General features: G+C 45.5%; 1 protein-coding gene across 4 annotated transcripts; it reads right to left on the minus strand.

Moving 5' to 3' along the window:
* Positions 1-1,936: 1,936 nt before the first annotated feature.
* On the minus strand, positions 1,937-18,335 carry LOC131271553 (interferon regulatory factor 2-binding protein-like A). Of its 4 annotated transcripts, XM_058273018.1 has the most exons (5): positions 16,349-18,335; positions 6,807-6,860; positions 3,253-3,474; positions 2,174-2,808; positions 1,937-2,084 (listed from the first exon to the last, which is right to left on the minus strand). In XM_058273018.1, exons 1-5 carry the CDS (start codon positions 17,034-17,036, stop codon positions 1,944-1,946), a joined length of 1,740 nt encoding a protein of 579 aa, XP_058129001.1. In that variant the 5' UTR covers positions 17,037-18,335; the 3' UTR covers positions 1,937-1,943. The 4 variants fall into 4 exon arrangements, with proteins under 4 accessions (XP_058129001.1, XP_058129003.1, XP_058129004.1 ...); XM_058273020.1 differs by lacking the exon at positions 6,807-6,860; XM_058273021.1 differs by lacking the exon at positions 3,253-3,474.
* Positions 18,336-18,631: the final 296 nt, after the last annotated feature.

Consider the following 18,631-nt stretch of genomic DNA (forward strand, 5'->3'; position numbering starts at 1 on the left):
GAATACGAATTATGTCCGATACCGCTTCTGTATGTACAATCGGGAAGAAAAGATAAACAACTAAATTTTCCTCGCTAACTTCAACTAAAATCCGAAAAAATTAAATAAACATTACTTCGTCAACTACGGTTATAAATACATAGTAAAATATTAAAACTTGTTGGACAACGGACCAAGCCATTAATTAGATAATCGTACAAAACTGTCGTAAAAATGAATGTGTTTATGTGTAGATAGTTAAAATGTCCATTGAAATACGCGTTAACATCATTCCTAACTCTCAAAAATCGAGTCATCCATAGCTTCCATAGCGTTCGTCTCCTTCCACCAGCTTGAATATACATACACATATATTGCGATTGTAAGCCCAGATCCTAGTGAAGTTCCTGTCTGTACGGAAGTGTGCACTAAATCTAGCATCTAGCAACAATATGTACACTTATGGTTCTCACATTCCAAATGTAAAAGAGAAAAACTGCCGTTCCGCGGAGTAAGTATATTTAGTCATTCAAAATTCTATTGTGTTCAATCCAACTCTACAAACTGTGAACCGTTTGCCATAAAGAGGTAACAGAATCGGATCTGCATATCGTCAAACGGATGGTTTATGAGATAGGATAATTCAAAACAAAAGGGAAAAAAAGTTCAAACATGAAACATGCCACGTTTTCCGATGCAATACACACCAAGGTGCTTCCCCCCTCTAGCAACTTTCGTATAGCAAACCGTTTCTGTTATCGCGTTGTACTGTTACAGGAAACGAGAATACACAAAAGAAAATTCCTCTCCTCTCACTACTAACGGCACTTTTCAAACACCCGCGTAAAAGTGCCTCCTCAAACTGATTGATTGGTTGGTAGGTTGGTGTTTCTGTGAGTCGGTTACCAATAACCAAGTGTACAGGAATTAGGTAAAGAAACGAACTAAAACAACTAGTTTCGTTCGACGGAGTCGAAACTTTGTACAATGAATCTTTATCGCTCTTCTCCTTTGTGTAGCAGGAACATTTGCGGTTAACGTTTCGTATATACCGTCCGGTGGTCGCGCGTGTGTGTCGACCAAGGTGCTAAAATTAAAACGATACTTACAAACTACCAAAAGATTACTGCTTCTCATTCTGTGCTGGCACAGACGACGGGAGCGTCGCTGCCGCACCACCGATAGCTCTAAACCATCGGTAGAAAAGGAAGCGTATTCAAAAGTCTATCTACAAGGAGAATTGTGTATGTGTGTGTTTGTGTTTGTTTTTCTGGGTTTGTAAATGTGTCTCATTGTAAATTCTTCGTTTTTATAAAACAAAGAACACAAACCAATGCACAGTTGGACGCGGGCTCCCGTTGGCCAACATCATATTTGTTATCCTTGCCGTAGTAACTAACGGGCAGCACATCAAATCCTTAACGTTGATGTCGCAGTTGACGATGTGACCGAAGCTGGCGATCGTAGCGCACGGGAGGATTCGGGTTCGGTTGCAGTTGCTGTTGTTGTTGTGGTTGCTGCTGCTGTTGCTGCTGCTGTTGCGGTTGATGTTGTTGTTGCTGCTGACCATAATATCCACCTTCCCAAACCGGTACCGGTTGTCGTGGATCCAAAGAGTTGGCGGTTCGTCTCGAGGAACGATCACGTTCTGGCTCTAATGGTTCTCCGTCGTTTACGGTTCGTACATCATCTTCGCCTACTGCCACACCGACGTTATTGCCGGTTGAATGCTGCGCTTCCTCTTCCTCCTCAAAAACCTCATCCACATACTGATCTACAGCGACGACTTGTTGCTGCTGTTGTTGCTGGGTGCGAGGGTAGACTGAATCTCCCAGCGGAATAATGTCCACCATGCTGTACGATGCACTGCTGGTATTACTGCTGCTGCTGCCACTACTGCTTCCGCTGCTGCTCGTTCGTCCGGCGACAGGGACAACACTGTTGGCAACGGCGTACCGACTTCTCTACGTTTCGCGCTCCTTCTTTACTTTCAGCTCTTCGCCGAGGATCGTTGCGATCTCACCCTGCATGAATGCCCACGGTATCGTCGAGTTGGCCAGGGGGCACTTTTCCCCACTCGGGCAGTACACTTCCGCTCCGGAGCCCTTGAAATAATGAGAAAAAAGAAACCGTGCACGTCAACATCGTTCAACGTCCCCCCCCTAACGGGTCTTCGGTGGAGGATTCTTCGTACCTGTCGCTTGATGCTCTCCCGACTGCAGGGGAAACAGAACTTGTGATGCCCAACCGACGGACACTGCACGAAGTGGGTATCTTCCAGTCGCTCCTGGCAAAGGGTGCACTTGAGTGTTGGGTTCGGGGCCGGTGCCGGGGCTGGTCCACTGCCCGGTGGTGCATTACTCGCTGCCGAACCGGGTGGCGGTGGAAGCCCACCCGGACCACCACTAACAGGTACTCCACCAGGGCCACTTCCACTGCCGGACCCGCTTCCCGCCACACTACCGGGGGGAGGGGCCGGGCTGGAGTTGGGACCGACAGGATTCGGGCCAGGACCTGCACCACCGAGCCCGGGTACACCGTCCGGAGGCGGTTGCTGGGATTGTGCTTGCGACTGGGGAGGCAGCGGGGGTAATTGCTGGGACATCGGTTGTCCCGGCACTCCCATAGGGCCACCGGGGCCCATCGGAACAGGTGGCGTACCATTTCCACCGTTCGGACCAACACCGCCGGGGCCAATGCTTCCGTTCGGTGTCGTCGATCCGCCGCCACTACCCGGCACCGAGGAGTTCGGTTGCTGAGCCTCAGACGAGGTGACCGTCGTGCTTGACACATGCCTCGAACCGGAAGAACGTCGTCCACTGGAGGATCCTGTTGATGATAACGAACGTAGAAGAATCTGATTAGTTATATACACAAAAACACACACGAGTTGGACAGTTAAGTGTAAATGTGTAGTTGGACAATAAGCAGGAAAGGGGAAAAATCGGATCCAAATAAAGCATAAAGTAAAGAGTAAGGAGCGTACATTAAAAACCAAACCATGAACATGTGATGTGAAGAAAATTGCATTTTTTTCGGAATAATGTACACTTCCAAATTAAAAAGTAAAACCTTCTTTATTCTGTTCAAGAAAACCAAAAAAGATGAAAATAAGGCTCGACGGTCACAATAGCATCATCCAAATTCTCCGCACCCTCCAGTGCATGGTTGACCACCCCACCACCTGACACCATCAAACCCGGTAACCCAGCAGAAGAAGGCAAGTGCCAGGAAAGGAAAAAAAACCAGGACAGAAGAGCTAAGAAAACCTACCGGAACTGTTCGGCGAATGCTGCGAACCTCGGGACGCGGTCCGCGGTGGCGGTGGCCCCGGTGGGCTTGGCCCATTGCGGGGACTGCCGGGCGGAAGGGTCTCGGTGATCGACATTAGGTTTGCCATCGGACTTTGCAACGGTGCGACGGACGGTGTCGGCGGTGTGTGCGGCGTGTCGCCCCCCATCGAGACGGGCGGTATCGGTATCACGTTCGGATAAACTGAAAGTAGGCGGAAAGAAAACACGGTCAAAACAAACGGTGCTACTTCTTCCACGTTCCTGCGGGGCTACGGGCTAATCTCGTGTATACCGACGGTACCTAAGGTCGAGAGGGAAAAAACCGTACAATCGGAAGCGGGAATCACAAGTCGCGTAGGCGTATTGGGTCGGTTTTCTCCAAAAGACCCACCACCAGGAGCTCCAGCAATCCGTGGCAGCATTGCGCATCGAGGAGGCAACAGTTCTTCAATGCTTCGCATATGTTGTTTCCGTCTTCAACCAAACACGCCGCAAGCGACACAATTGAATGAGAAGCGTCCCCTCTTGAGAACGCTTTTAAAAATAAACAAATAAAAAAGTTAGCTGGAGCGGTTCCCCAGTCTTTGAAACTTACTTCCTGATTAAGATAAAATCCGCCAAAAACTGAGCGTCAACCTTCTACGGTACTTAAAAAATGCGTCTATCTCTGCACATGACTAACAATTACATTTTACTGGTTATTGTAAATATTCTATAAATAAGAGCTGTATGGTTAGTATAGAAAGCTGGAACATTGGATTTTTTTAAATTATTTATCAACCATTCGAAAAACTGGCCCATCGGTAATCGTTGTCACAAGAAAGCATTGGTTGCACGTCTATTAAAGTGCGCCCCAGCTAATAAGGCGCAAGTGAACGGTCACATCCAACTGATAAAGGACAGACAACAACCGGCGATTTCACTACCATCGAGCATCGCGCGGGGTTGAGATCATCCGCCACAAACGCGCACACACATTTTGCCCGCCATAATCGAACTGGCCCCGGCACCTTTTCTCTGGCCTATAGCCTAGCCCTCGTTATCCGTGCGAGCCCTAACCTCCTTCCGTCAAACATTTCTATTCCGACTCGCGTTCATCCGATAAGGATCCTCCCTCCTCATGTGATGTTTCTTCCTTTGAGAGCGGATTTCCCAACCAATGTGTGCTTTAAAATCTGTACCGAATGATTTGACCGCAAAACCACACATCGATGGGGAAAACACCGATGTGGGAAGGCGTGCAACGAGCAGCTGATGCGGAGCGCGCGGTTACAGCGTGCTGATAAGTGGCCACAAGTGGTCAGCTCTCTCTCTCACACTCTTTTTTCTTTCTCGTTGACCATTTTCGGTTCCCCACAACAGGATTCATTGCGCACTTATCGCGTGCCAGGACACGTTGCATCATCGGTCGATGGCGAAGAGGGTAAGCCGAGGCCCGTCAACTCGACCATCACCGGACACGCGCAAGCTGTTTGATCTTGAGTGTGTAGTGTGTGATTGCGTGAAGCGAGCTGTTTGATAAGCGTCACCAACATGTTCTTCCATTTCCAAGGCAACGTATTCGTGCTGGCACCCAAATCGAGCCAGTAGTAGTAGTAGAAGAAGTAGTAGTAGGAACTGGTAGCGATAAGAAACACTCAGATAAGCGTGTTGTTTGTTATTTTGAGACGGAAAAAATTGAGAAAACAAATACTACCGGCCGGAGGGAATCGGGCCTAATGGTGTTTCCGGTCACCAAAATGAAAGTTCAGGAGAGAAATAAGATAATCAAACATTTTCTTTTGACTCTGGCGGTAAGAGATTGCAACTTTCGAAACGAAAATAAAATAATAATGTGATAAATTACAGCATCAACGGTGCTTTAAAACAACAGGGCTTCTTGCGAGGAAGACGTAAATCGCAGCTGATAAGCATTTAGAATGGTGTTATCATCACAAACGGAACGCGCGTGTGTGTACGTTGGTTTGCAAGTTGCCTGACTGACTGCTAGGCTGATAATGAACCACCACTCAGCACAATCAGCCTCCTACTACTTCAGGATGATATTTGTGTCCTCTTTCCTAGCGACCCCACACACTTCCGTACGACGGATGGTTACACTTTTCGTCCGAGGCTGCACTTTTGCCGGATCGAGTAATCTAGAATCGAAAATCCAACAGCAAACCGGCTGAAGGCGGTTAGGTTAGCGACCGATAAGAGTGACTGACTCGGCCGAACTACTATCAGCTGCAGCTCAGACAGCTCACCCTTGACAGTCGACCGCCGGGTACTGCGATGAGGGATCACGGTGGAGAGGGGTGTCTCTGCATGGTGGGGAACACGGGAAAACTGCATCCTTCCGTGACAGCAATGTTCTGTTACTGTTATCGCAAAGTGACATGTTACGTCGTGAGTGCTATCAATTGAGGCGTGTTTACCGAGCAAAGCACTACGAAAAGCCGGCTGCTATTATTATTATTATTATTATTATTACTATTTTTTAACCACTATCATCCCCTCGCCTCATTAGTGGATGTCGATAAGAGGTGCAAGCAAACCACTCAAGTGAAGCACAGACACACACGAAAATGTTTGCCTAGACATAGTACAAACATCAAAATATTTTTTCTCACGCTGAAGAATTCTAAATTTGCAAAACAATTCTTCTAATTTAATACTTTTCGCAAACAAATGCTTCGTGCCTACGGTCGTCTGGAATGTGATCGCTGTACTTCAATCAACAAAGAACACATTTTGCCTCCTATCGGGTACGACACAAATAACCCTTAAGGGGAATTACAAAAATAACAGGATTCACCAAAATGAATCCTACTCGCTGTCCATGGATTTTTTTTCTATTAGAGAGACTTTGGGCTACAAGAGCGACATTCGTCCCTTTCCGATCATTCGTCAAGAATCGGAACAGGAACTGGAACAATTCGTTATACTCTAGCGCCAACTGGCTACTGTGGTGCTGGACACACCATGTAGTTCTCTCACCGGTTGGGAACACGTGCGGAAGGTGTCAGCTTATTTTATAATATAGTCCATTTTAATTCTGCAATTACAAAAGGCACACCAGCAAAAACGCAAGCAACCAAACTAAGGCGTAGATATTGCATGTACAGTTTTGTATTAAATTCAAGATGGCCAAGTTGATTCCAAATCAGCTAATGGCCGCGTTGGTGAGTGTAGAGGTACGAAATATTCTTTTTTCACGTTTTAATGATTTAACGGGTTTTTAATGATCGAGGGGTAAACCCATTACCTATTGGGAGGCTTTTTCTTTTTAATTCCAATTCCACCAATCAACAAATCAGCAATAAAAAGTAATCAATCAAATAAGCGTCTGATGAATACGAGACCAGGAACCAACTATTCACGAGGACGACACACAAGTAGCTCATTTCGAATGAAGCCCACAACTGTAAAGCGCCTTCCTTCGGGAAGCACAATTTCTTTGCAGGACTGGCGCATAAAATAACCGCATCTGAAACTGTCCGGGGCCACCTTGGGCGCCGGAACGTAATCTCATAATTATAAGTGTATAGTTACCTCGGGGCATGACTGGGGCGTTCACAAATATCCCCACGTTCTGTTGTTTCTGGTCTGCAAGAGATAGTATAGAGAGGTGGAAAAGAAATGTATCAGAGCGATGTTGTCCTGCATTTGGGAAGAAGGGTTTCGGGTATCGTTTTCTTCCTAAAAAAAAAAGTTCAGCGTGAACGCTGGTGTCAAACCACAGCCAAAAAACCAACCTACACAGTGCGCTAATCTAGTTAGGGTTCGAAAAGTAAAGTGTGATAATAAGTTAGTGGTGCCAGTTATAGTAGAAGTTCATACTTTAATAATTCGTTTCATATTATTTTTTGTATAGAAACGCATGATGCTATATTTTTAAAGATAATTCTTGTGTTTTTTTTAATTCGTTAACAGTATTTACGAATGAATAGCCTCGCCGGTTACTTTAACAACCAGAGCAAACATTTCTGCCACCATGGCATCCTTTACAATACCCTTGTGCACGTGAATGTTACCGTCCATTCCACGACCGTTAAAGCTCTACATTTTTTACACGTGACCCAAGCATTCATCCTGACGTGTTTGAGCGCTTCTGGGCGTGTCGTAGGATATTTGCGTGCATTCTAATTTCGCGACCGGACACGCTTATGTATTTTGCTCCCTAGCTGGCAACCGATTCCAGCCAAACCAACACCGTCATGCGAAGACGTGACCCCGAATGAAAAGGAAACAGGATCGGATCAAGGCCAACGCGACACGAAAATAAAACAGTTTTCAAAAAAAAAACAACCCCACACCAGCATGACCGAAAAAGCGAATAGATTGTGAAATATGAACCATGAAAAAATGTGCACGGCATGGAAAATCAGGAGCACACGTTCTTTTAGCTCCCTTTCCTTGAAGAAACAGTAGGTTAAAATTCACAAAGTTTTCCTATGCAAGGGCTTCTCAATGCATGCTTAATATTTTCTTCATCAACTGCCCAGAACATAACCCAAATACATTTAACATGGAGAAAAGAAATGTAAACTACTCGACTTTTGGAGAAAAAAAAAGGTGAAAAATAGGTAATAGTAGTATGTAAAAAAGCAGTTAGCCAACTAGGCCTAAGATATCTTAAAACCATGTTGTACAATGGAGGCGCATGGTCCTTAACGAAAGGCGTTAACAGTTGTATTTTTCTACGTAAACCGCTCTATGTAATAATTTTCATCAAAAACTAATAACGACCCCGTTGTTGTACGACGAATAATAATATTTTTCTGCGGGTAAATGTAAAATATATAATTATTACTATTTTTACCGGTACCTGTGACTACAATCTACTGTTTTTCTTTATAGAAAGTAAACATAACTATCTCTTTCGCTTACGGGATGAAAGTTGTAAACACTTAAACGGTAGTAGATTTCATTCCGACCGATGGAATGCTTTTAAACAACACGCACAAAAAAAAACAAACGGAATCTCCTCTCCCCGATTCCCATTGGCGTCCAAAATGGACCATCGATCAAAGCGAAAGATCATGCTGGCAGTAGTAGTAGTAGTGTTGGCGGCCTAAGCGCAAAGCAAACATATTTTGGATACCAACAGGAAATGGGAACAGCTGAGGAAAGCGGAATGGATTGCTAACGTAAAAGAAGAAAAAGAAGGAACCCCCAAAACTGTGTATCAGTGCCGTCGGTGAACTCCACACAACTGCAGGAGTGGAGAGCAAAAGGCCGCACCACCATCATGTTTTATGTGTGTTTACATAATGGAGAAAGAAAACGGCTGCGCACAAACGAAGAAAAAACAAAACAGAAAGAACACGAAAACTCACACAGAAATCCCCGAAATACAGTCACGCACAGATGACGGGAAAAAAGCCGCGGAACACCTCAAGAAGCCAAGAAAGTAACGGAAAGGGGGCAACACACACCGTCGACCTCAATCCAGGTTATTCCGAAATAGCGAAAGGGAAAGAAAACGAAATCTAATATCGTAGAAGAAGCACAACACACGCAAGGTTGTGAGAGAAGAGACTGGGAAGAATAAAGCCGAGGAAAACGGAAATGAATCGAGCGCTAGAGAAAGCGAACGAGGAATCTCTGTGTGCGATCGTACCGAAGGATAGAGACGAGCAGATAATCGAAGAAAGAAGAAAGGTATCAGGTTTAATTTGAAGATGAAGATGATGATGATGATGATGATGATGATGATGTTTCAGAATGCTTCGGAAGAAGTAAAGAATGGGAAAATAAGCACATAAAGACACAAACCTTGCTTAAGAACAAGCGTTATGTATAAGCTGAAGGAATGCCGGGTATTATGTTTTCTATTTTGTACTCATGGTTCAGAAAGAGGTAAAAAGTTGAAAATACACAAAAGAAGACAGACAGTTTTGGAAAGCTTTCTGTCCTACAAAGGGCAGAGTGAATAAGAAGGACTTCTGGGCTCAAGAAAACCAGATGATGCCGAAAGAGCAGCTCTCCGTCCGCAAGAAAGCACCGACGAAGAAAGCCAAAACAAATGCGCAGGTATGCGCGGGGCCGAGCCGTATACAGTTAGGGAGACCCTGTCTAGGAGAAGAGTGCGGAAGACGGACGGAGGGGGTACGAGAACATATCTTGAAAGAAAGACGCCGTGATCTGCGCGCGTGCGAGAATGGAACGGCGTCTTGCGAGCGCTGAAAGTAGGTTAACCGTGTGCGGGACACAACCGTACTATGTTTTTGTTGTTGTTGTTGTTGTACCAGGTGTACTCTGTTGAATCATAGTCCCCTACCGACCCCGCCGGGATCGCAGCGTAGAGCACGCCAAGGAACGCGTGTGCACAAGCAGGATAGCAGGCGGAAGCAGCCATAACGAGAAATCCCCCGATCATCATATGGATGAGGCAACATACAGGAGGGAGCGACGAGGGCCCCTTGTCGGGGAGGGAAGGGTATGTTGCGAGGTCGTGTCGTCGAACGCAGACTCAACACATAACTGCACAGACGCTGGGCCTGGGTGGAGGGAAGATATGGTTAGCCCGGGACGGAGGAGATCGAAGCGAAAATATCCTCTCGTCGTCACACACAAAAAGGATGTCAGGCTATTTATTTCGACTTTCCACGTCTGCGCACGTCCAATGCCCTTCAACGGATGCTTGTTGTTCGTTGTGTTGTTCTGCTGCTTCTTCTTCCGTACACGAACGAACCCAGCCAAACCCATCCTCCTTGCGCGCACACGCACACACACCACATAACACAGAGACGTGCGATAGACAGTCCGATCGATACCGAGTACCGTTCGATTATCCTTGCGAAAACAGTTCACAGACACAACCAAACGAGTGCGTGTTGGAGTTCGATGGTGTGCAGTGACGTCTTCCAAAAGGCCTTTTAAATGCAACACACTTTGTCGTTCCGTACTTCCACAGAGCGTTTTACGGTTATATCTGCAAGCATATAAAATACATTGCAATAACACATATTTCAACGATTGACAACTCCGCGATGGCGGGGTAGGAGGTAGGCAGGCAGTGAAGCACAGTGAGGCCATTCAAGAATTCCCCATTCGACCCACACACTAGATCCCAAATTTAAACCACTTTCTCGCCCGCTTTCAGCCGTTTATAAATCGTGTTCACCAAGTACACAAAACATGGCGGCGGCCATCAGCTATCGATCGATTTTCTTACGCTCGACTGAGTTGGAAATAAACGAAATGCATTGTTAACGCTTTGCTTCACGCCTTGCTCCACCATCACACCGGTAAACATAATAAAAAAGGCCAATCTTCTTTGATCCACCGTTCTTTTTCTCCATCCACTTCAATCATGACGATTCGATTTGCTTTCGCGATGCCGAAAGACACACTCTTTCGAATAGTAAAACATGCTTGTTGATCTAAATATCGCTTCGTCCAGTTGATGAATTGAATCATTTTTTTGTTTTCCTTTGCCCCGACCTTTCCGCATCACCAAAAGCCAGCAGAACGCCATTGCCTCAGTTAAAACGCACCATAGAAGCTATGGAAGCAAGCCACAAAAATTAATGAAAGTATATTGATACTGGATTATGTTTTAATTATAACAATATGGTTTTAAAAGGAATAGTTTACAGTAACGTATCGATCGTGATATACAGAGAATTTTAAATTAATTTTGAGAGAAACAGTGATTAGATTTTTCCGACGTTTCTAGCACAAGGTAAATTGACATCTGACATGTAATTTTATATGTATGATATCCTTTTTCATTAAAATGAAATTGAAATAAATTAAACATTGGCACAACATTTCAACAGGGTTCTTCTGTCTGCACGTCAACGGTTTTATGCGCCTTGCGAAAAAGTAATGGCAGATCTTAAAAGTTTTATGTTACTGAAGTAGAGTTTATGATATTAAGCTCAAGAGTTCCATTCGCGTTTTCTTTGACAAACTGTCCAACGATGGGCCGTGTTTTTTTACTGGAAACCCGCACAAAAATTCACCATCTATCGCCACATGGAAGTACAGCGTAATCAGCTGCTACGGCGTCCTCTAAGGGACGTCGGGATGCATGTTTATATCATCGGTCAACTCGAAGCCATAGGGTGGCCTGCGACTGATGAATGTCAAGTATGGCGGACGCGAGTAACGAAAGCAAACAAAACACACGTTCAAACCCCATCTCATGTTCATGGGGTCGCGCCTGGTGTGGATTCCGAGGGCAGTAGGGGGGTGGGGTGTTGATGGAGTGCATTTAAGTTACGCGGTGAAATAGTCCGTCCAACAACAACAACAACAAGAACTCGCGGTGGAAACGATGATGCTAGGCACGTTTTCGCTGGTAGTTTACCGGTGCTCCCGAGCGAGAGTATTTACGACTCCACGGACGGCTCCTCATCGTCACACAAACCACGCCTGAACGCATTCCACGCGATTGGCCACCACTTTCCACCGAGGTAGCCGAGACGGTATATGTGTTACCGCACACCAAACCGTCACTTCCATGCCATTCCCTTAGCGCCAACGCCAGTTTTCTTCCTCAGTGATGATGGACGCTAGCGCGCAGCAGTCTGGCCGGTCGGTCGTGGTGCGCCTTTCATTGCCGCCGCCCGTTTCTTTTCCCTAGGGGTGACGTGCCCTCTCTGCGCGCCACCTGTGCACACACCGTGGATCGCGTGACGGAACCGCAGACTTTCCACACAAACACGCGCGCCCGCCGCACGCACAGACCCCCAACCGGGGAGAGTCGGTGACGTGCCAGCGCAGAGTTCAACTTGAAGGAAGGTGCGACCGGCGCGTCGAAGTCGACCGTGATGATTCGGTGGCCATCGCGTTTGCGGCAGTGGTAGTACATAGTAGCAACAGTAGTAGTAGTTGCAGTAAACACTAGTCTACGGCGTGATCTACCCGAGCGGCCATGGGGGAAGGGGTGAGCCGTTGGGGTATGGCTCGCTTGATGATGTAATCTATAAACTTGAACCATGGTTTCGAGGGCTTCTCTCGTAAACGAATTATAAGCAGCCGGAGAGCGAGTCGACTAGACTACATGTAAGCTGTGTCGTCTCAAAGAGTTATACTACAGTGCAAGATAAGTTAGTGAAAGGTGCACATGTAAATTGCGAACGGGTAAATTTCTCGAACAGGTCCAAGAAAAATACCCGATTGGTATAAATAAGGGCATTTTATACGAGCATATTCTGTACTACTCACAACTCAAAGGGCTCTTTACACATCGATTAAAGTAACCGTTGCAAGTCCGAACCAACCCATGATGGTTGGATTTGCTTGGAAAGGGTATAAATCTACATAAGACATGGTATTTATTGAAAATGTAATAACATTATTTAAAAAATACGCTTGGTGACCTTTGCTATTCTCTTTCTATGCTTATAGTCTATTAAAGAACTAGGGCTGTTAATGTTAATATATGTTAATAATGTTAATTATACCAAATTGCAATTGGAACATAAGCACTTTTGCTCTAGAAGCTTAAACTGTAGAGTAAGTAAAATTCTGCATCATACTTTGAACAACACATAAATGATGCAAAAGGCGTCTCCTCTAGAAGGGCAAATTGTAGAGTGAATAATATCGTGAGCCATAGTTTGTGCAAAAAATGAGTAATGGAAACATAACAGAGAAGAAGAAAAAAAAACCCATCCGAAGGAAACCGAACAGGTTTTGGAACCGGTTTTTCCCTTTCGATCCGGCGACGGAAAGGTTTGAACCGGTTAAGGAGGCGGTTTATTGAGAGGAATGTTCATGGGTGGGGAGGAGATTGGTGTAGGAAAGATGTGTCCCCATTTGCAGAAAACAACCACCGAAGAACATCAGCAGCTTTGACCCATTTTCGATGCACCTTTTAAACCACAGTAGAAAGCAAACAAAATTTGGGTTCGCTTTATTCCAGAGAAGTCGTCGCAAAGACCATTTTTAATCTTTCTCGGTAGCAACGTAATGTTAACGTTTTTTATTAGTGCTTGCTATCATCGAACCAACAACGAATATCTAGCGCTTCAGACAGCAAACATCTTCCTGGAATTCCTGGAAGTAATATAATGTAACGAACATTTCTTTGAATTGAGATAAATGATTTCTCCGAAAAGTAGCGAAGTTTCGTGAATGATATCTTAAGAACATATTACAAAGTCTTCATCTGCAAATATTTGAAAGAACCCCAAAGAGATTGGACAAATGATAAACACATGTCTATAAATGCCGGTAAAATAGTTTCTTTGTTTTTGATATTTTTTGGTCTACTCCAAGAAACAATGAATTGGGTCCCGGAATTCAACCACCAACTTACGACCGCAAAAAGGGTTCGAAAAGTTAGAATATAAGAAGAAGTGAGTTGCATGAATGGTATGGTAGCATACGTATGATCAAACATAAAACTACACCGAAATTCCGGTAACACGGTCCCCAACGTCAACGGTTTGCAATCCGGTTTTTTGCATCTTTTTTTAGGCGTAGTTGTTCAGATGAACCTTTCTAAAAACGCTCCGCCATCGGCATTACAGTCATACACACACGCACTCACACTTTCTGCCTCAAATACACACACACACGCACACACACAAAAGCACAATGATAGACCAAGAAGAACCGGGATGAAGAACTCCTTCTCGGTTCTCCCTGGGGTTCATTTATGTTTTTTTTGTTTTGTTGGCCTTTCGCCAGAAGCGATCGACCGGTCTAGAGGGAGATGATGATGGTCTCTGGGGGCTATTCACCGGTTTGCGACACGTACGTTGTGTACTCCCCATCCACCACCAACAACAACCCGTGGCCACAGATGCCATTTCAGCGTGCATCCGTTGGCTGTCTCGCGGATTATTCGCCGAATTAAAAAAAACTCCCGCTGTCCACAACACATTCATGACTGTGCATGACTCAAACGATACCGCTATGATGGGGGAGGGGGAGGAGAGGCACGTTGAACGTGGCAACGCTGCATTCATGTTGACGAATGGTGTGTGTTGCATCAAAGCAACCATCGCATCGCGGCAAACGCGACGAGCTCCAGGTGCTTTACATGTAACCAACATCACGATGGAGATATACACAATACGGCCTGCCGCTGCTGGTGTGATGGCAACGGCATGTAAAATCGATACAAGGGCTCCTGTGGGGGCCTTACGGTGCCGGCAGTAGGCGTTGGAACGGGGGATCGAGAAGAACCGTCAGCCAGACTCGCATACGATTATTTCATCCATTTCGAACGTTCGACGTCCGACCGACCGACCGACCCACCGACTGACTGACTGACTCACAGTGGCTGTGTTGTGTCCCTCGGAGCCTCTCGTGGGGAAAAGTTATGAGAGAGTGCTGCACATCGGGTAAACGCGAAGCTGACATCACACAACAAGCTGAAGTTGATGGTCCTCAATCGCGCTAAAACAATACTAACTGCAATGCGTGTTTCAAGCGCAGCAGATGGCTCAACAATCCACGGCAAGATGGATAGATGAGCGATTTTTAAAGCAGCTATTTAATTTAGCGAGACAAACACTTTTTGGCTCAAACAAAAAATAAACCAAAAGCATCTAACATAAAATAGTACACATGTAACTTTAGCTGTTGTTATTATATTTTTCATTACATAAAATTTACATAAATTATAAGTGATTCTTACTTATTTTGATTGATTGATGATTGATACTTAGTAATCAAAATTTACTAAATTTCAATAATATGCTGAAAAAGAACTTACTGTAATCGCAATTCAAGTGTGATATTTAGGCGAGTTATCTAACTGTTTTTTTTTTAATTCAAAAAAGCAAGAAAAAGCAAAAATATAAAACAATGATTATAGGAAAACATTTCAGTAATCCACCTTTGTAAAATTTTTCAAGCGACACAATTGCAATACTACACCCTTTCGTGATTGATTAACTAATTGTGCTTGGAAGCAGTGGAAAAGTATAGACAAGTCATATGCACATTTGAAACATGATATAAACAACACACGCGTAAACGCGTTTGTCAGCTGATAGTTGACACTACTGACGCGACAACAGTGTAACAGCTGCGGGGCTTTGGAGGGCGAAAAGATGGCAACGGTGGTTGGGAAAAATTGAACACCCGTAGCCTCGCCGCCCCGTCTTCGCAGAACCCACCCAAAACCCAAGCGAGACACGTGCGTCCTTGAACTTGGCCAGCCTGGGAGTGATACATGGGGTTTGAATCATCACCAAACACAACCCATCCGTGCACATTTATTGTAAATCCCTCACACCTAGGTGTGTCCCGGTTTGTTCCTAGCGGCGTTCAGTTGAACCGTTCTATTCGATTTTACTACGCATTAGTAACGTTATTCGTACATAATTGTTGAAGGTAAATAAAGAATGAAGAATTACCTATAAAAAGAACGGACCAGAAAAAAAGCAAAAATTATAATAATATTATTTTCTACGCTCTGACTCTGTTTTCACCAGCTGCACCATTTTTTCAAAGAAGGAACATGTTAAAATTCATAGTCAATCTATTACTTCCCGGGTACATCTTTTCGGGCACCAACAAATACTTCGCTAATTGATTGAAAATTTATTGGTTTTCAAAATTAGCAACATTCCCGAGACATTGTTTTCATACCTTGCTAAATCACAATTACGGTTATACATTACGGTTTGTTCAGATAAATCCCAAAGACAAAACCCCGGCTTTGGGGTTTTACCTCTTTTTATTTATTATGTACAATTTTTACCCCCAACAGAAGGGATATGAGAAGCGGTATCTTTTTACCGCATCCTTTATATGATGAGATGTTTTTTATACCTTGTAATCCCTACACCCATACCCAAGAAGTATTTACAGTTAAGCTTACGTTATACATTGCAACCAACGTACCATACAAAACCATAATAAACGACCATAGTTTCGCACTTTTTGCCTAAACCTACAAAAAATACCGGAAAGGAATCTCGAGTACCTGAACAACCAAGAGAAAAAGTTATTGGCAACGAAGGATAATTTCCAGTTTGCAAAGGAGGCACTGATTTCATAGAAGGTTGTCTACTGTAGTTGTCGGTGTTGAAAATTAAAAATGACGCTCAAGGCAGGAAAGGGAAAGCGCTTGGGAAACGGGATTTGCACAGGAAAGAACAAGAAGGATGTTAACATACCGAGTGCCTTGAAGGCAGCCGTATCGAACGAAGCGGTCCGAACGGGATGTTTGTCCTTGTAGGTCGGCTGGCGGTCCGGCACAAACGGCACAGCCGGCAGGGATTCCCCACGCGTCAACGGCGGCCTCGGCATGCCCACCGGATCGTCTGTGCCGCGTTTCGCGCTTCCCGTCGGCCCATCCATCTGGTGGTCGTCATCGTCCGGCGGGGGTCGCTTCAGGTTGACCGAAAGTGCCGGCGGCACTTGCTGCCGGCCGGGGCCATGGGGTGGCATGTGGTGCGGCGGCATGTGCTGCTGCATCCGGGCGCCCTGTCGCACGCTGGCGATGTCGTGCGGTTCGTGCTTCGGTGTGAAGTCCACCAGTGTTGGCCCGTTCGGCCCGGCCCGCACGGAGTAATGATGTGGACCGGCAGCCGTCGGCACCGACCGATGGGACAATTCACCGTTTTCGTGGCCACGCTTTCCACTGCCACTGCCGCTACCGCCGGCACCGCTACTGCCGCCTGTGGCACCCGAGTGGATGCGCTTCATCTGGCGGGCCGTATCCAGCACCAGTTCTATCCGGTCAGCGCCTTCGTAGTTGACGCACCCGCGGCACACGGCTTCGGAGAAATCGTGGATCATTGCCCACGGCATGCGCGGCAGGTCGCACAAGTAGCAGTGTTGCCTTTTCGCTTGTACCGACATTTTGACTGTGTTTTCAACCAACCGCTGCACTATTAATCAACTCTTTCTGCCTTTGCTTCTTCTGGCGTTCTTCTGCACACAACTTCGCTTCAATTGTGGCCACAACTCATAACCACAGATTGCGCACGGGTTACTAGATGCACCTTACAGAACGAAAGGACATCGTTTACAACTACAGGTCACACACTGCTGTTCGTCGACTTTCGTTCACTTCCACTGTTCAACTGGCTCAACCAACTCACAACGAGTACGCCGACGGCATTCGCAAAAAAGCATTCACGTTCAACATTAGTTTTTCACCAATAAAATGGCGATCTTCGATGGACGTAAGTGGTTGCCAACGGGGCGGTTAAAATTAATCGAAAGTGGAATTTTAACAGCTTACGTCACGCAGCACAAACACACACGCACATACTACGCGTGCTTGTTCCGGTACTTGGTAATACGGGATGAAAAAAAGCGGAAGCGTCCACCAACGCGCAGCGTTCGAACAGCTGACAAATCCAAAGATGGTGTGCAGGGACACGACACGTCACCAGAAACCGTTTTTATAACATCATACCACTGTCACTCTCGTCGGCGGAAGGACGTGCACTGTATGGCGAGCGTACTGTTTTAGTATTATTACTGGCCAGTGATGAGATAACACACTTCTGTGCTGAAGTACCTCTTGAAAGCATCGTGCACCAACGACCGACGGTGGAAACGGGATCGTTTATGTCAGTCCGCTTTACAATTTCTCCTAACCGGTAACAGTTTTGAAGAAGAAAGTAAAACTTCCCACTTGCGTCTACTGTACACCACTTTTACACACGGGCACAATCAAATAACTTCCTCTCTTGGAAACAACTTAGTTGACTGATTTATTTATTTGAACGGTACTAGCTCGTGGCGTAGCCAATATTAAATGCACTTCGAACGATTTTGTTTCGTTTAAAGAGGGTTTTTGTTAAGTCAACAAATCCTTCAATGATAACAGTTCCGCTTTATTGTTGCTCGATTGTACGATGCGACGCGGCTAAAAATTCACCAACACCAAACCCCATGTGCACATTCGGTTGACTGCTGATGGCGGAAAATGCTCGAACCAATTTTGCACCGCACACTTAGTTTTTTGTCGCCACCAAACGCACGCAACAATTGGGTATCCAGGAGGATAATCGTAAACGTGGAAGGTTGTTAGTAGTAGAATGAACGGTTTTCTCGGTGAAACAATGATGTTCTATTAATAAAAATTAACACACCAGCAGCTGAATCGACGAGCGGCAAGAAGACGTTGTGCTACAACCGACAGACGCGTCACTTTTGAAACAGCACCTCGCTGATCGAACGTTTCGAAGCTCTGACGCGGAGAAATACAACCTCTGGGGTTAGCTCGTGTGCGAGAGAACGAACCGGTAGCAAAGCAGTGTGCGTGACCCTAGCCCTCAAGGCTCATTCGTTGCGGGTGCGAACGAGACACCAGCACTCGAACGGTAAAGTTCACCAGAAAACATAGCCGCACACACACACACACATCAAACAGCGAGACGTTTTAATCGCGATGATGCAGATTCAAAACGCGAGCACACACACTATTGCGACGGCAAAAACGT

This window comes from Anopheles coustani, chromosome 3, assembly GCF_943734705.1.
Source record: "Anopheles coustani chromosome 3, idAnoCousDA_361_x.2, whole genome shotgun sequence".
In the NCBI taxonomy this organism is placed as follows: Eukaryota; Metazoa; Arthropoda; class Insecta; order Diptera; family Culicidae; genus Anopheles; species Anopheles coustani.